The sequence below is a fragment of the Montipora capricornis genome, chromosome 10 (genome assembly GCF_036669925.1).
Source record: "Montipora capricornis isolate CH-2021 chromosome 10, ASM3666992v2, whole genome shotgun sequence".
NCBI lineage: Eukaryota > Metazoa > Cnidaria > Anthozoa > Scleractinia > Acroporidae > Montipora > Montipora capricornis.
In genome coordinates, this window is record NC_090892.1 from 38,547,585 (window position 1) to 38,565,411 (window position 17,827).

General features: G+C 39.8%; 1 protein-coding gene across 1 annotated transcript in view; it reads left to right on the forward strand.

Annotated features, from left to right (window-relative positions):
* LOC138020792 (uncharacterized) overlaps positions 1-8,160 on the forward strand; it is an 11,130-nt gene extending 2,970 nt beyond the window's left edge. Inside the window, exons 4-5 of the mRNA XM_068867718.1 lie at positions 58-129; positions 6,649-8,160. Coding sequence (XP_068723819.1) covers positions 58-129; positions 6,649-8,118 — 1,542 coding nt within the window. The 3' untranslated portion in view covers positions 8,119-8,160. The remainder of the gene's footprint in view (positions 1-57; positions 130-6,648) is intronic.
* The last annotated feature ends 9,667 nt before the right edge of the window (positions 8,161-17,827 follow it).

The window sequence follows — 17,827 nt, forward strand, 5'->3', positions numbered from 1 at the left end:
TTCAGGGCCTGCACATGCAAATTAATCCGAAGCTTATAAGACAACTTGTCGCCGAAGTGGAGCTGGCCGGTGGTGGATATTTACCGAGCCGAGACTTGGCAAGGTCCTCCATTAGCCACCGACACTGAGGTGAATAATTGTTTTAGTATATTCTAAAATAGGGAGATAATATAACACAAAAAGGTTATTTTAACTCATTTATTCCAGCAACGATGACAATGTTTTCAGGCGGAAATACCGCGCTAGTTGCTCGAAGATGAATAGCAAAGCCGAAGGGTATTCGGAGTTTCATTAGCCGATCAGAGCGCGCCTTCAATGCTATCCACTGTTTTGGTTTATACTAAAACAATATAGCAACTATGTTAATTCAGAGATAAGGAAATAAGAGCCCACGTATTCTATAAGGAGGGATTACGTTTTTTCAAACGTTGGCCGTGTAGCACTTATATTTGAACAGACTTAACTGATTATAGTGTAATGTGAAGTGCTAAGTATCTACTGATGGAAATGGGCCCACACCAGGACAGAGAAAAACTCTGGTCAGAGTGTATTCTATAGTTCACTCGAATAGAGGAAACGTTTTCTGTCCCCTCGAAGGGCTAACAGTGTTATATTTTGTTTTCTATTTCTCTACGTATTTTCAGAGAGCTGTATGACATTAACCGGACCTCTTGCTGTTGTTTGTCATCCAACCTCTATTCTTTCTTTTCCAAAAAAAAGAAACACTTATTCTTTTTATTCCAATAACATTCCAATAATATATTAATCGAATCTCACAAAATGATTGGTAGGTGTTGTTACAGGGGCATCGGGCGCTTGTCCTATTGTTATTTTCAGAGTGGCAAGAGATGAAAAGTCAACCCGGAACCAAACGACTGTGACGTAAGGAAAAAATGTTATGTCAACCCATTAACAAAGACGTACTGATTAAAGCCCTCCCGCCAGATGAGTATTTTTGCAAACGAAGGGTGATTACAGCCCTACGAGATCGTCATTACGTCATTTCAAATTGACTTAGTACGATGACTGTGTTCAAGAAAGCATTTCATTACAGAACTTCTTCTAAAAATGAAAGATCCATGGAAGCTATTGCACTAAATCTATGTTTTCTTCAGCTTTTCGTTTGGCTTAGCCTTATCGACTTATTTCAAGTTGATAATTTGAAATACAAAGGAACGTCCAGGGGCACCCAACGTCAATTTTCGGAAAATATCTGTTCGGAAGACGATTTGAGATCTAGAATTTTCGGAACATTTGTAATAAATTTTCTTGCTTGCCTGCCTGTCCTAGGATTTTCGAACATTTAATACATGGTACAATTGCCCATTTTTAACGGATTTTTACCCTAAAAAGGTCACCTAGAATTTTCGGAACCTTTTTTTCTGGCTGAAATTTTCGAAAAGGTAAGTTTTTATCACTATAATTTTCGGATCACTAGACTTTCAGCTAGGAAATCCGAACAGATGAATAATTTTTAGGGGATAAAAATATGCCTATATCTGCCGTTTAAAAGCTAAAATACGTTTAACAATGCTATGTTTAAGTGGTTTTGAACTAAATTCTCGTTGGGTGCCCCTGAACGTCCTCAAACAAAGGTGGGAAGCTAATCGTTGAGTGCCAGAAATTAAAAATCCGTAGCACGAATTAACCACACAAAAGTGAAGTTTTGGAAAGCAATCCACTCTTCGCATTGTGTTCATCAGTTGAGAAATTATCAATGACGGGACACAAATCTTTGCCGAAAAGTCCCATACATTTTTTTGATTAAAGAGTTTCTTTTCGAACCGCGGGAGGTCGCATCAATGCGCAGTGTTTCACTGACCAGTTTGAGTTTGTTTTTTTCTTCAACACAAGCTACCACATTGCCGGAAAGATGGCAGGTACCACGGCCATGGACTTCTACTAAATGCAAATTTAGCACTCAGTAACTGTCGTTTTAAAACCAAATTGAAAATGACACCGCCCCACCTGTCAGCGTTTTCCGTTTTCCGTTTTCCGGAGTCTTGAGGAGTCTGCACGGGCTATGCACAAGACAATTCGATTCACGCCTGAAAAAAGAAAATCGAGTGTGCTTAAACAATCAAAAGGTGTGTTTGGGCCACAGCGAGCTGCTGAAAGACCACTTGATCCCAGTAATAAGACAATTGCTTCATTTTGCTATAACAGGCACAATTAAATTCCCAGTTAAGTTGGGTGAAAAATCTTTAAGATCTCGAGGCCTCTGCAAATTTATTACGTAGATGGAACTGTTTGGCGAAGCCACTATCTTTATGACGATGAAAAATACCTGTATCCGTTTATAACTTCTTACGTATTTTCGCTGCATCTGTTTATGTGCGGGATGACTAAGAAAAACAGAATGATCATTTACGCATAATGGTTTTTGAAGCGGTTTAACAAATTGGAGAACAGGAAATTTTTGGAGCTCCCTTCTCGACCGGCGCGTCTTTCGATTCGGGAACGCGCGTGTATTTCTCTCGCTCCTTACTCGGTCGCCAAAATTAGAGACCACTCACACGTTCACTAAAGAGAAAAGTGAGGAAGAAAGCAGCAAACATAACAGCCAAACGCTGAACCGGAAAGGAAATCTCGTGCTAGCTGGGGAACGTCCCGGACAAAAGCGGCAGTAGAAAATTGGGCACCCCTTGATAAGCCAGATGGAATAATCCGAAAACAGGGCTGTGTTAAAAATAAACTGAATTCTGAGACCAATTTCACGCACACTTGGCTTTCAACTTTGAACTGATTCCTTAATTAAGGATATTAATCCCGAGTTTCGAAGCAAGCAACCGTGGACAATTTTCCTGTCGGTGTACAGTTGGATCATTAATGCTGACAACGGCACCTAAAAATATTATCATCGTTGCTTTTTTCTTTAAACAAAACCTGCCTAATCAACATTCTTAAAACAGTTTGGTTGGAGAACAATTACTAAAAACAGCTCAATGACTTCAGTTCCTGCACGTAATAACGTCTTCACTTTTCTCCTGTGACTTTATTGTCCCTCGCCGTAGGAGGCCAAGCGAAATCGCGTCCGTACAGTGTCTTGGTTGAATCACCTTCGATCAGGCCCTTAGCGGGGCTCACAGGCGAATCTGCAACACAAAGAAGAGCCTGTTGTCCATTCTAATTGACACGACATTGGCAGTTGCCTTTTTTTTTATATTCGCCACAAGGTTCCTTTTGCTGTTTTTCTTGTTGTTAGTTTCTTCTCAAAACGACGGCCGATTTCACCTCACAGGGGTCAAGTAACAATAGATTGACCAATTCTCCTTTAATATAAGTCGAAAACCAAGTGTGCGTGAAATTTTGTAGTGTATGGTTTTGATCTCAGAATTCGGTCGAGTGTATTCTGTCTAAGCATATATTTTTGGCTTACCAAGGTGTGATCAATTTTCGATCGCTTAGTCGGGGACGTTCCCCAGCAAGCAACAGATTTCCTTTCCGGTTCAGCGTTTGGCTGTTATATTTGTCGGTTGCTTGCTCACTTTTTTCGCTGATGAACCGTGATAATAGCCTGGCATGTGCTTGACTTCGAGGAGCAACGCGCGTCGCGACAGCAGTGCAGTTGCGTGATTTTGTGTAGCCAGTAGGAAAAATTTTCCCCTACTCCCTATGCAACTTAACATTGACCTAGAAATTACTTTTAAATGGAGTTTTATTAGCGGAAATAAATGAAATGAGATAAAGTGAACATCGTCTGACTATGACGTCATCACTCTTCCGATTGTCTATTTTTGTACTTATGTGTTAAACCGCTTCCCTGAAAGCCATTATACGTAAAAGTGAGCTAAATGTTCATTCTGTTGTTGCTAGTCATCCCGTAAATAAACAGATACCGCAAAAATAATACGCAAGAAGTTACCACGATATTTTAATTACGTGAAATAAATTTGGAGAGGCGTCGAGTTTTCAAAAATTTTTAACCCATGAAATTAAATTGTGCCTGTTCGGTGGTAAAACGATGCAACTGTCACGTCAGTGAGATCACGAGATCTTACAGCAGCTCATGGTGACACACGCGACTTTTGATTGTTTATCTTTTTTAGGCGTGAGTCAATTTAAAACTCCTTCTCTCTGCATTTGAAATATATCTGTTATTCTTGGTGAAGATTCCTCAAACTCCGTAAAACTGACAAGGCTAAAACTTGGGGTGGGTTCAGTTTCAATTTGCTTTTGAAACGACACTTCTTGAGTGATCAGTTCAGCGGCTTTAAAAGAAGTCCGTGTTATGATCTTGATAAAAACGGTGTAGTGTGACTAACAAAACCTGCAATAATGAACCAACTAAATTCAACGATGCGACCTTCCGGAGTACAAAACCAAAGTAAACGTAATGCGAAGAGTGAATTGCTATTCTTTCTTTTCTAACATATAAACACTTATTCTCTTCATTCTAATAGCATTGACATAATCAGATCTCAGAAATGATTAGGTTTTGTTACAATCCAGGGCTTACCGTGACTAGGAACTGGACGACTGTGACATTAGAAAACTGAATTTTCCGTCCTTCCTGTCACAAGCACGCACTGATTAAAATCCTCCAGACAAGTCGTTATTCGCCAACGAAAGGTAGCTACAGTTCTCTGAGTTGTTTTCATGTCGATCATTACAACACGCATTAACATATACTGCGAAGATCCTGTTCTAGAAAGCATTACATTTCAGCGTCAATAAAAATGGAAGACCCTTGGAACTTGACGCGCTTAATCTCAATTTTTCCCCACGTTCCTATTCGGCTTACCTTTAAATATTTGCGTTTCTCGAGTTGATGATTTGATCAGACTAATTTTTAAGTGCCACAAATTTAGAATCATTTGCACAAACCACTTACTGGTTGTATTTTGGAAAGAGATTGCATTACAGCGCACAGTGAGAGCCCCGGTTGATGTCTGAAGTCTTCTCTGGGTGAGTTTGATCATGATTGATAGATTCCTAGATCTCTTAAATCGGCAGAAAACCAGAAAAGGAAATACTGAAGACTGTTATCCAATAGAGAGGAGAGATAACAAAACGCTCAACTGCAGAATACATGGCCACTTATTTCCTTATCACTGAAAAACAATTATTGTTCCCATATTGTGAAAGCTTTGTTCTTCACAAAAGCGCTCGATCTTTAGTTGCTCCATCTTTTCTAGTGACTATATTCTCTCCGGAAAACATTAGAGTCTCTCTCTATATTCTCACCGTAGTACAGCCAAAGAACTGCTGTTCGCTACTAGGAAACTCTACCTGATTCAATTTAACTTTTACAGGTCAGATGTCATTGATGGATATTGCAAACTCGAAAGTAAAAATGAGGTTTTTTAGTATAACCTCGAAACATCACCTCTCCTGGTCTAAAGTTAGCATTCTCTCTTTAATTCATGCTTTAAAAACTCTTTCACTAATTTCTCAGCCCTTTCAGAGATTTGGAATTGATTCGTGACGGGCGATAATTGTCTTATCGAAACCCTTAAAACAAACTTGAAGTGGCCCTGGTAATCAGAAACTGACAGAAATTATCAGTTTTAAAGTTTTATTTATAATCAATGAAACAGACTGGAACAAAATTCATTGATTTTATCAAACATTACACATTGCTTATGTTGCTCCTAATTAACAATTTGTCCTTTTGTCATTTCTTTCGGTAAGAAAATGTTCGTTTGTGGCTTCGTTTCATTACCGGGAATGAGTTCAAGTGACTGCTAGCAGTGGTGCATCTGAAGGCGTCAGAACTCCTTCGATTTGTTAAGCATAAGTATGAAACATCAATTTATAGGTTTAAGAACAGCATAAAAACCCTGAAATTCAGCACTTAATCTCACGTCATGATATGAAGCGAATATAGAAAAGCAAAGAAAAGAATACTATACTGAGGCTTAGAGATTTAAAGCACATACTTTTGAATTTTTGATATTGCCTGCCCTCCTTCTGTTTGCTAGAGATATCTCCATAAAACGTTTAAAATAGCTCGTCAGTACTTAGTTATTTTCAACCCTAATGCTGTCAGATACACACCATGCAAGGTTATTGTTGAAGCATGAGTGAGAGACTAGCAAAGAGCACGCGAATGCCCCTGCTCGGAACCGCTTAAACTAAGCGAATTCCCACCTTATTCCTGAAACTTGGTTGGTCTGTAAATATACGCTTCATACGATCATCCCAAAGCCGGATATCATTACACCAAAATCAACATAAACAACAAAAATAATAGTTATAATAATTATAAACTTGTCCACTCAATATTGAAACTGACCGGCAAAGTCAAATGTTTCGCATTTGCGAGTGCTAGTGGTGACTTTCGTCAGGTGCATTTTGTTTGTGACATATTTACCTAAAATAGCTCAATGACTTCACTTGTTCATCGCAATGACGTCTTCAATATTTTCCGGTGACTTTTGTTTGTGTCACTGTGGGACGTCAAACAAAATGCTTTGTCGTGATCCCTTTATCCAATTAACAATAAAACAATACCTGAAGATCACAAAGAATTTGGCTATAAATTTCCGAGTTTTCTCAAATCAAGTTTAAAGCTATCGTGCACAGAGGATAAGAGATTCTTAGGTCAAAACTGACAGTATGTTGTCCATCATAGTTGATATCTCGTTGGGATTTGTCATTTTCTTGTTACTCTTTACAGCTTCTATTTTGCTGTTTATTTTAAAGTTCTCCAGGAGAAAAGACACAAAAGCTGATTTCACCGTTCAAAGATCCAATAACAACAGATTGTCACGGCACCTTGGAAAGCTGGAACAAGTGTTGTTGCAAAGAGAAAAAACAAATAACTGGGGAACTGTAACTTCAGTTTTGCTGTTAGACTCTGAGCAAGAACTCAGGCAAGAACTTCTTGAAAAAGCGCTTGGTCTTCTCACAAAACGATATCCTTTGTTACGAATGAGAGTCAAGGAGTTCGACGACAACAACCAAGCCTATTTTGAGGAAATGGAAAACCCAGAAACGGTAGACTTTCAGCTCTTAAACAAGATAACAGCTGATAACTGGATAGAGGGCTTTGAGGAAGAACTAAACAGTTATTTATTTAACATTGAAAAGGGTCCTTTGTGGCGTGTGAGATTGCTTAAAGAAACCTACAGCCATGGAACATTTCGGAACGCTTTACTTTTTACATTCCAACACGTCATCTGTGACGCGCTATCCATCTTTGAACTTCAAAAATACCTACAGAAATTATTGATTTCTCTCCACAACGGTGAAAAGTTTGAGGTGGAAAGCCTTCCATTAAGACCTCAGTTAGAAGAATTAATTCCTGAACTAGCAAGGCCTAATGTCTCAGAAAGACTGATGTTTTCAAGTTTCTTCATGCTCCAAAAAGTCAAAGCATTGTTTTTCAAACCAGAGAATTTGTTTCTTTCGGTTTACCCTCCTGTGGCCAGCACAGAGCCATCGGTAACAAAAAAGACTTGTCTTTTGACTCGAGCTCTCACGAAAGAAGACACTGAATGTTTAATCAAGAGTTGCAAGTCCAACAAGTGTACTGTACATGGTGCAATAACTGCGTCTACGAATTCGGCAATTGCTAGAATTATGCAGCGAGAAAAAGCGAGCTTAAAAGGTCCAGTGGCCGTTCAATCGACGTATTCTATCAGCATGAGAAAAGAATGTGAACCAAAACTGAACAGTAATGAATTCGGTGCTTATGTCACTGGGAGTACATTGTCAACCGCTGTTCCTGTAATCAAAGATCAGCAAGGCTTCTGGGAGCTTGCGCGGATGTGCACTCGCGAGGTCCACGCGCAGATCAAATCCGGAAAGCATCGAAATCTGCTGAAGCTCTATCATTGTATAGATATTCCGACATACTGCGAAATGTCAAATTACGAAGACAACCAGGGTCGTAGAAGCCACATTTTTAACATTAATAATTACGGGTCTCAACAAACAAATCAGCCTGAAAATAGCCCGTATAAATTTGCTGGAACATATTTTGGTGTTCAAGCCGCAAGAACTGGCCATATATTCGGGAACAATTTGATGACCGTAGATGGTCAACTTTACTGGGCTGTTGAATATTTCCCACATGTAACTACAAAGACACAAGCAGAAGAATTCTTTAACTTGTCTCTAGACATACTGAACCAAATGTGTAGTAATTACATAACTTCGAACCACACATGACTCAACAACGATGAAACTGAGATCTCCATCTTTACAGTTAGAAAAAATAAAAGTGGTAGACGCAATCTATTCTTGGTATTTATTCACATAATAATTTATTGAGAAAGAGTACCGTGACTGAGGCAAGGTTCAAAGAAATATATATAATCCTATTTTTTGAGTTCATTCGGAAACGTTTCTACCAATAATTGTAACACCTTGTTGCTGCAAAACTTCTTTTGGTTTTGTCTCAGAAAATAGCGTGCATCATATTTAGGAGAAGAATCAATGATTTTTTTTGGTTTTCCGTTTTAGTGGCGAGGGCGTGGAGGGAAATCCTTTTTCAATTACCCGCAAGTTCCGCGATAAAACGTCCACAGAAAAAACGTGTTCCGTGGCGACTTCTATGGTCCACCATAGGCAGGGTATTTCCCCTATCAGACGGAAGTTCGAATGGTTGCGTTTCCTTTTTGTGTAAAATCAATCGGCTTTGCGATTGAGAGATAATCTTCATCGACGTTGGAAGGGGCTATGTCACGCAATTTTCTTTGTAATTTCATGATGACACATTGACGCTCCGCCATAAAATACAATAAAACTGATCGCAATAAGCTCTTACAACTGTAGGACAAAATGCAAAAAATGCAAGAATGCCTAAAATATTTGTGGATTGAGAAAACAGGACAAGATTTAAGCGGATTGCATTTCGATAATATTGAACAAACGAAGGTTTTTCCACGCTTTATGACCGACGCGGCGCTTGGATAAATATCGTTTCTTAGTCGTCAGAATCATGTCGCTTGTGATCCAATTCAGTATTAGTTTACCAGATGCCGAATAGACTCGATATTCTAAGCAAGCACCGTGATATCGGCCTAGAAATGCTACGACGAGAATACTGAAGTTGTAATCAGATGTAGCAAAAACAAACTTTTAACCATCGGCTTGCAGATGCACGTCACAGCTGATGAAACGCCAAAAAAGGCCATGAAAGGAGAGAAGCAAACCTGCATTGAGACAACGCGTTTTAGCATAAGAAAAAAAAAGAGCCTTGAAAAGGTGAAATTGTTTACGTTCTTTTCAGAAATCGATCTGTTAGTAGGTACAGCGAACGACAAATCTCTTGTAAGGCTATAGCTCGGGAGAATGCTGATTGCCATCAAGAGAGTCCGTGACTTTTCATGAGAGAATTAGTCATAGTCAACGTTTTGTCTGAAGTCTGGCCACATTGTCGGCACCGTGATTGCAGTTGACATTGTCTGAGACAAATTATGCATCAGCGATGAAAACATCCTAGTTGACGCAATCTTGCACTGCACATGCTTCCGAAAAGTGGTGAGTCAGCTCCCAAAAACGTTGACTGATCCCTGCATTTGTCATTGATTCTTTTGATAAAGATGCTGCAGTCGAGTCCTCAATTAGTCCTGCAGAGGAGAGGAAATCTTTGCGAATCACAAACTATCCCATATGCAATCATAAATCGAAATACCAAATATCAAAAAAACTGTGGCTTCGGCGACCCTGCAGGTGGCCTTCGCAATTTGACACTGATCTTGCAGTATGTCGGAATGCCTATACAAGCATTGATTCGTGCGTTGAAAATCTGTAAATACAATACATTTCTGTGAGAACTGCTTCTTAAGGACGGTGTCTACTATTGTTATTGTGCATTCGTTCTGCGCATGCTTATTAATACCGGAGATATTTTTGCGCGGTTCAAAACTATGCGGTGAAAGCAGAACTTAGCAAGCGATCTTGGTATCCAACAAAAGAATTGGGTGCAACCATGCATTTTTTAGAGATAATTAAGCTTCAATTTGGAAAAGAACTCCGTACATTGTTTTGTATTTTAAAGCTTTTTACAAATATTGTTGATTAATTATCTTCGAAAAATACGTGGTTACCCCTAATTTTCTTTTTGGATTTCAATAACACTTGTTAAGATCTGCTTTTCCCGCATATTCAGTAAACTGCACAAAAATACCTTAATTTGAATTGGTAGGCACCGTCCTTAAAGCCAAAACGGCCAAGTGTCGTCTGACGTGACATCTTGACCTAACTGACTGCAACGAACAGCGATGGAGCATGCGCACAATGTAACGCGATACAGATCTGGACACCAAACACTCTTAATTGATACCCCAATACATCCTTAAACGGAAATGTATAATTAAGAATATTACAAGAATATTTTCAGCCTAAAATTGGCAGAAAAATAGGAATATTCAGCCTGGGCCCGAAAAACAATATTCTTATAAAAAAGAAAGAGTATAGATGATTAATTTCATATGTCATTTTGTTTCTATTATTTTTTTGGTTTAGATGGACTTTATTGTAACTATATCCTGCTTTCGGATGGTCGTATGAAGCGTATACCGTATTTATTCGATTAAACGCCTAACCTCGAATAAGCGCCCATCCCTAAAAAGTTCTTTTTAAGGGCCCAACCTGGAATAAGCGCCCATCCCCCCCCCCCCCCCCGAAAAAAGAAAGTGCACAAGAGTAATACGGGTATTGATTATTACAGTATTTCTTTGATGGCTTACAATCTCTAGTTTCATTGTCTGAGAATTTTATGACAACGTTGGAATTTTTCTCAAAGTTTCATCTGAAATGTCCATGCGGGCACAAAGTTCTTTCAGCCGCAAAATCTATCGCTCAAACTTCGTGGCTATAGCCTCGCTTGGTGTCCGCGCTTTGAATGTTCCTGGCACAACAAGTCCGTTCTCCAGCCTTCTTGGACCTGAGAAGTACGATGCGTGGATGGCTGACGGAGCTCATTCATTTACAGGTGCAGGAAACATGCGTGGTCCACCTCGTCTTGAAATCGTCAAGTGGGTTCTTGAAGCCTGAGAAACTCCAGCCAGAGAGTTAATTATCCGTTCTTTCAGAAGTTTTGTGCTTATTGTGGCCCCTGACGGATCTGAAGATGATCAGACTCATTGCCTAAAGGAGGGCCAACCTTGTCATGCTGGACAAGATCGCCTGACATCCATCCACAAAGCCCTAACAGCTTCTCGCGCGACTGACCCATTTGCTGATGTTTATGCTGTCGGATGTTGAGGAGGCAGCAGCAGAAAGTTCACTTATTCATAGGCAGCCCAAGCTCGCGTCACTACCGACCTGACAGACAGCCGTTGAGAATTTAAACGCGTTATAAGACTTTGTATGGTAAATAAAATACCGTCGATTATGAAGCCTAAAAAATGCTCAATTTAACGTTCATTCAATAAAATGAATAAAAATGCATACTCACCTCTGGTGTATTCTTGTGCCTTTTGTAGTTTATTTTACAGTTTCGGGCAGTCCGTGTTTTCAATGTTCTAAGACGAAGTCAAGGCTGCACACTAAGATTTCGACCGTTGTCAGCTCAGACTCGAATCCATCCCAGCCAAGATTTTTTCACGCAAAGCTAAAGCCACATCATTTGCGAACCTCCGTGAATGTTTCGTCGTCAAAAATCCCCACGCACTGCGGCTGGAAATGAGCATTTTCTGCTTCGATTCCACGATAGGTGATGAATTTAACAGCTGCTGATAACCGCACAGGACATGGAGCTTTGGTCCGTGGTCAAATTATGTTCCACCCGATGAGCTACAGTCATTTCATGTACTTACCCATCCCCACAGCGGCTTCTCGAACATAATTTGACATAATAAGTTCATCCTCTGAAATCAATCTTTGATTGTAGCTCTGACAAAGCATATCTCTTGTCTTTCTTAAACAAGTCATGATTCAGTATTAAGAAAGAAGACAATGAATCAAAACTACTGTGCAATTAACGAACGATGCCGTAAAATCACTGACGCGACATGCTTAATGCAAGTCAAGTCACAGACGTCGGTCTCGATCCAGTTTCACCTCGGCTACTTGGCGTCCGTTTTGACAAAGAAGTCTCGTGCTTAAGCTCTCTATTGTTTTTGAGAAGACCAAGTTCACCATTTGTTTTGGTTTTCCTCTTTCTAACAACACCTATTGGAGCTTTCCAGAGGGGAAATTTACATGAGACAAGGACGAAGTCAGACCAGCACTTTAAGTACCGTCGCTTCTGTTTAGGCCATGTCGCTTGTCGCAATTTGCCCTGACAGAGCCTCAGTAGTTCTTTGGCTGTACTGTTAGAATATGGTGCTCAGTGCTCAGATTTGTCGGAAAGAATATGGTGATTACAAGTAATGGAGAAACTTCAGAATTCAGGGCACAAGCAAAGTAATGGGAAGCTTTGAAAGAACGAAGCATATTTAACAACTATTCGCCGAAGTGGAGCTGGCTAGGGGTGGATATTTACGGAAACGGCAAGGTAAATATCTTCCATTAGCCACCGACACTGGGGTGAATAATTGTTTAGTATATATATTCTAAATAGGGAGATAATATAACACAAAAAGGTTATTTTAACTCATTTATTCCAGCAACGATGACAATGTTTTCTGGCGGAAATACCGCGCGAGTTCCTCGAAGATGAATAGCAAAGCCGAAGGGTATTCGGAGTTTGAGTAGCCAATAAGGGCGCGCCTTCAACGCTTAGTTTGTATAGGTAATCACGTGAGGCCGAGTACTATTATTGACGGATTAATTGCACGAGTGTTTTGGAATACGGATATGGTTTATTAATCCTTAATAGTACGAGGACTCATGCGATTACTTGTTTATCGATAAAGCGCAAAATTAACCAATCAAGATCAAGTAATCAAGCCCTCTCTTGATTACCAAAAATGCCCTCGATTAAGAAAAAAATGCCCTCTGTCTCAGCCAATCAGCGCTCAGTAATTTTGCCCTTTATTGATAAATACTAAAACAATATTGCAACTATGGTAATTCAGAGATAAGGAAATAAGAGGCCATGTGTTCTATAGTTTAGCCGAATAGTGGAAACGTTTTCTGTCGTCTCGAAGGGCTAACAATCTTATTTGACGCTCGCTTTTCACGCAGTTGTTTTCGCGTATTCGGTTTCCCGACTATATGGGGGCCCTTATTAATTAATTTGAGGCACTTAAAGATTCGCTTCCGGCGTTTGTTTGAAGGAGTTCCTTTGTATTTTCTTACACAACATCAAATTATCACCTTGAAATAAGTCGATAATAAGGCTAAGCCGAATAAGAGCCTGGAGAAAAAATGAGATTGAGTTCAGTAGCTTCCATGGATCTTCCATTTTTAAAAGAAATTCTGTAATGAAATGCTGTTTTGAACAAAATCACCGTACTAAGTCAATTTGAAATGACATAATGACGATCTCGTAGGACTGTATAGTCACCCTTCGTTTTCCGGCGAATACTCATCTGGCAGGAGGGTTTTAATCATGGCGTGTTTGTAAATGGGTGGACTGATAACGTTTTTTTCCTTACGTCACAGTCGTTTGGTTCCAGGTTGACTTTTCATCTCCCGCCACTCTGAAAATAACAATAGAACAAGCGCCCGATGCCACTGTGTAACAACATCTACCAATCATTTTGTGAGAATCGATTATGTTATGGTATTGGAATGAAAAAAATAAGTGGGTTTTTTTCTGGAAAAGAAAGAATAGAAAACCACTCTTCGCATTTTGTTCATCAGTTGAGAAATTATCCATGACGGGACACAAATCTTTGCCGGAAAGTCCAATATATTACTGAAGACTTCGAACCGCGGGAGGTCGCTTCATGCGCAGCGTTTCACTGACCCGTTGTATTTCGTCCTTTTAATCAACATAAGCTACCACATTGCCGGTTAGATGGCAGGGATTGGCAGGTACCAAGGACTTCCTTTCAATGTAAATTAATCACTCAGTAAGTGTCGTTTAAACCAAATTGAAAATGACACCACCCCACGTGTCAGTGTTTCCGCCGTTTTCCGGAGTTTTGAGGAGTCTACACAATTCAATTCACGCCTGAAAAAAGATTACGAGTGTGCTTAAACAATCAAAAGGTGTGTTTGGGCCACAGCTATCTGCTGTAAGACCACTTGATCCCAGTAATAAGACAATGTTACTTCATTTTGCTATAATAGGCACAATTTAATTCCCAGTTTAGTTTGGTGAAAAAATATCTTTAAGAACTCGACGCCTCTGCAAATTTATTACGCAGGTAGAACGTAGTACGGAGCCCTGTTAGTGCCACCCGGGTGTGCGTATACTTTTTATTTACTTCTGGCGAGACTTTTTTACTTTGGGCATGACTCTTGCTTTTATTTGTGTCAGTGGCGCGACTTTTTTTAGCTGGCGCGACTTTTTTTATTTGGCGCGACTTTTTTTACTTGGCGCGACTTTTCTTAATTTGGCGCGACTTTTTTTATTTGGCGCGACTTTTTCTGTTTGGCGCGACTTTTTTTATTTGGCGCGACTTTTTTTGTTTGGCGCGACTTTTTTATCTGGCGTGTCTTTTATACCGGCGCCTGGGTACGGACCTTATGTATCCCTTATTATAGTGTAATAAATATTGTAAGCAATAATCCTATAAACCCTTGTATACCCCTATATACCCTTGTATACCTCTATATACCCTCAAGAGAGGATGAGGTGAGAGAACGGATCCCCCTGCTCCATCATAGTTTTTTAAAAATCTATTTTTAGTTTAAGTTCTCGTTCCCAATGCCGCGCTTAACTAAAGTTTCTTTCCGTTATTACAACTGGCAAATCAGGTGCCTGTGTATGGAGGGGGGGGGGGGGGGGGTGGAAGCTGCTCGCTTACCTCATCCTCTTCATACCCTTGACTACCCTTCTAAACCCCTATATACCTTTGTAAACACTTGTATACCCTTGTATACTCCTATACTGCCTATATACCTTTGTGGACGCTATATACTCTTGAATACCTTTGTATACCCTCATAAAACCTTGTATACTTTTGTGTGCCCTTGTATACCTGTAAGTGCATTTCTGGACATAAGTACCTATATATCCCTTACAAAAAGTTAAAAAGCGTTTGTAATTGTGTCCGTATATTTCAAATCGGGGTTTGTAGTAAAAGATGCTCTCTTGCTGGCCGATATTTTTGATAGTGTCGCTAAGGTAGTTAGGTAATCCAGTGTGCCATACTGGGCATCCATATTCCATTATCGGACCGTCTAATAAAGCAGCAAAAAACTGACATAATAACTTCGGTTTTGAAGCCTGACTTTCGGAGAATTAATAAGATACACAACCTTTTGGATGCTTTCGTAGTTTTTTATCAATAACGCTCGAAACGTTGGCTTTCAAATTTCTCTATGGTGGTCAATATGAGACATCAACCCACTTGACAAACCCATTTCTGTACTACAGGACGAAACTAGGTGGTGGAAGTAGTGAAACTACTTCCTGTGGCGTAACGAAGTCAAGCTGCCAATTATATTGTAGAGGAGAACGAGATCTTAAGTGGAATGGCAGTTGCCAACTACATAAATCACGCTTTTTCGGGGTATACTGAGGTATACAAGAGTACACAGAGGTATACAAGGGTATAGAATGCAAGGGTATATAGAGTATACAAAGGTATATGGGCAGCATAGGAGTATAAAAGGTTATAAAAGTGTTTACAAGGGTATATAGGGGTTTACAAGGGTAGTCAAGGGTATGAAGAGGATGAGGTAAGCGAGCAGATCCCACCCCATACACAGGCACCTGATTTGCCAGTTGTAATAACGGAAAGAAACTTTAGTTAAGCGCGGCATTGGGAACGAGAACTTAAACTAAAAATAGATTTTTAAAAAACTATGATGGAGCAGGGGGATCCGTTCTCTCACCTCATCCTCTCTTGAGGGTATATAGAGGTATACAAGGGTATATAGGGGTATACAAGGGTTTATAGGATTATTGCTTACAATATTTATTACACTATAATAAGGGATACATAAGGTCCGTACCCAGGTGCCGGCATAAAAGACATGCCAGATAAAAAAGTCGCGCCAAACAAAAAAAGTCGCGCCAAATAAAAAAATGTCGCGCCAAACAGAAAAAGTCGCGCCAAATAAAAAAAGTCGCGCCAAATTAAGAAAAGTCGCGCCAAGTAAAAAAAGTCGCGCCAAATAAAAAAAGTCGCGCCACTGACACAAATAAAAACAAGAGTCACGCCCAAAGTAAAAAAGTCTCGACAGAAAAAAATAAAAAGTATACGCCCACCCAGGTGGCACTAACAGGGCTCCGTAGATAGAACTGTTTGGTGAAGCCACTATCTTTATGACGGTGAAAAATATCTAGCTCCGTAACTTCTTACCTATTTTCGCAGTATCTGTTTATTTACGGGATGCTTACAACAACAGAGTGAGCATTTACGCATAATGGTTTTTGAAGCGGTTTAAGAAATTGGAGAAGAGGAAACTTTTGGAGCTCTCCTCTCGACCTGCGCGTCTTTCGATTCGGGAACGCGCGTGTATTTCTCTCCCTCCTTACTCGCTCGCCGAAATTAGAGATCACTCACAGTCAAGCACAGGTCAAATCATCGTGTTCATTAAACAGAATATTGAGGGGGAAAGCGACAACCGTAACAACCAAACGCTGAACCGGAAAGGAAATCTCGTGTCAGCTGGGGAACGTCTAGAACAAAAGCGGCAATAGAAAATTGAGCACGCCTTTTAAAAGTGTGCTTAGATGGAATAATACGAAAGCAGGGCTGTGTTAATAATAAACTGAATTCTGAGAGTAATTCCACGCATGCTTCGCTTTCAGCTTAGAACTGATTCCTTACATTTGCATTAATGCTAAGAAAGACGCCTTTAAAAGCTGCTGAGTCAACACTTTTCAAAGGATGGTAATCCAGTTTGGTTGTGGCACAGTAACTAAAAATAGCTCAATGACTTAAGTCTTTGCACATAATGACGTCCTAACTTTTCTCTGTAACTTTATTGTCCCTCGCCGTAGGACGCCAAGCGAAATTGCGTCCGTACAGTGTCTTGGTTGAATTGCCTTCGATCAGGCCCTTCGCAGGGCTCAGAGGCGAATCCGTAAAGAAGAGCGTGTTGTCCATTCTAATTGACACGACATTGGCATTTGCCATTTTTTTGACATTCGCCACAAGGTTACTTTTGCTGTTTTTCTTTTTTTTTTTTCTTCTCAAAACAACAAGCCATTGATCAATCCTCCTTAATATAAATTGAAAACGAAGTGTGGGTGGAATTTTGTAGTTTATGGTTTTGTTCTCAGAATTCGAATGATTTTTAATTAAAGGGGCTAGGTCACGCTATTTTAGGTAATTTTGTTTCATTTTGTTAATTATGAGCTCGAAACGTCAAATTGGCAGAGCAAGAGTCTTTCATTTGCAAAATCACGGCCACATAACAACTGAGAATGATTTTCCAGCTGTGTAAATGACATTTTGATATAGACTGATATAAATTTGAAAAAAGGTGGGCCGACGTTTTTCAAATTTACCTAAATTCAATGCATTTCAATCCTCTCCAGTTTTGTCCATCCGTGTCCCTTCATGGCTTTCCTGTGTTTTGTTAGAGTTCGTCTATAGTTTTGAACAGTTATTTAGATATTTTAGTTAATTCTATGACCATTCGATCAGTGCTGAAATTGCCTAAAATTGCGTGACCTAGCCCCTTTAAGTTACACAGCCATGTTTTCGGATTATTCCGTCTAAGCGTAATATTTTTGGCTTACCAAGGCTTGCTCAATTTTCTACCGCTTTTAGTCTGGGACGTTCCCCAGCAAGCACGAGATTTCGTTTCCGGTTCTACGTTTGGCTGTTATGTTTGTCGGTTGTTTGCTCATTTTTTTCCTTGATGAACATAATGGACTGGCATGTGCGTGACTTTGAGTAGTGACGCTGGTCGCGAG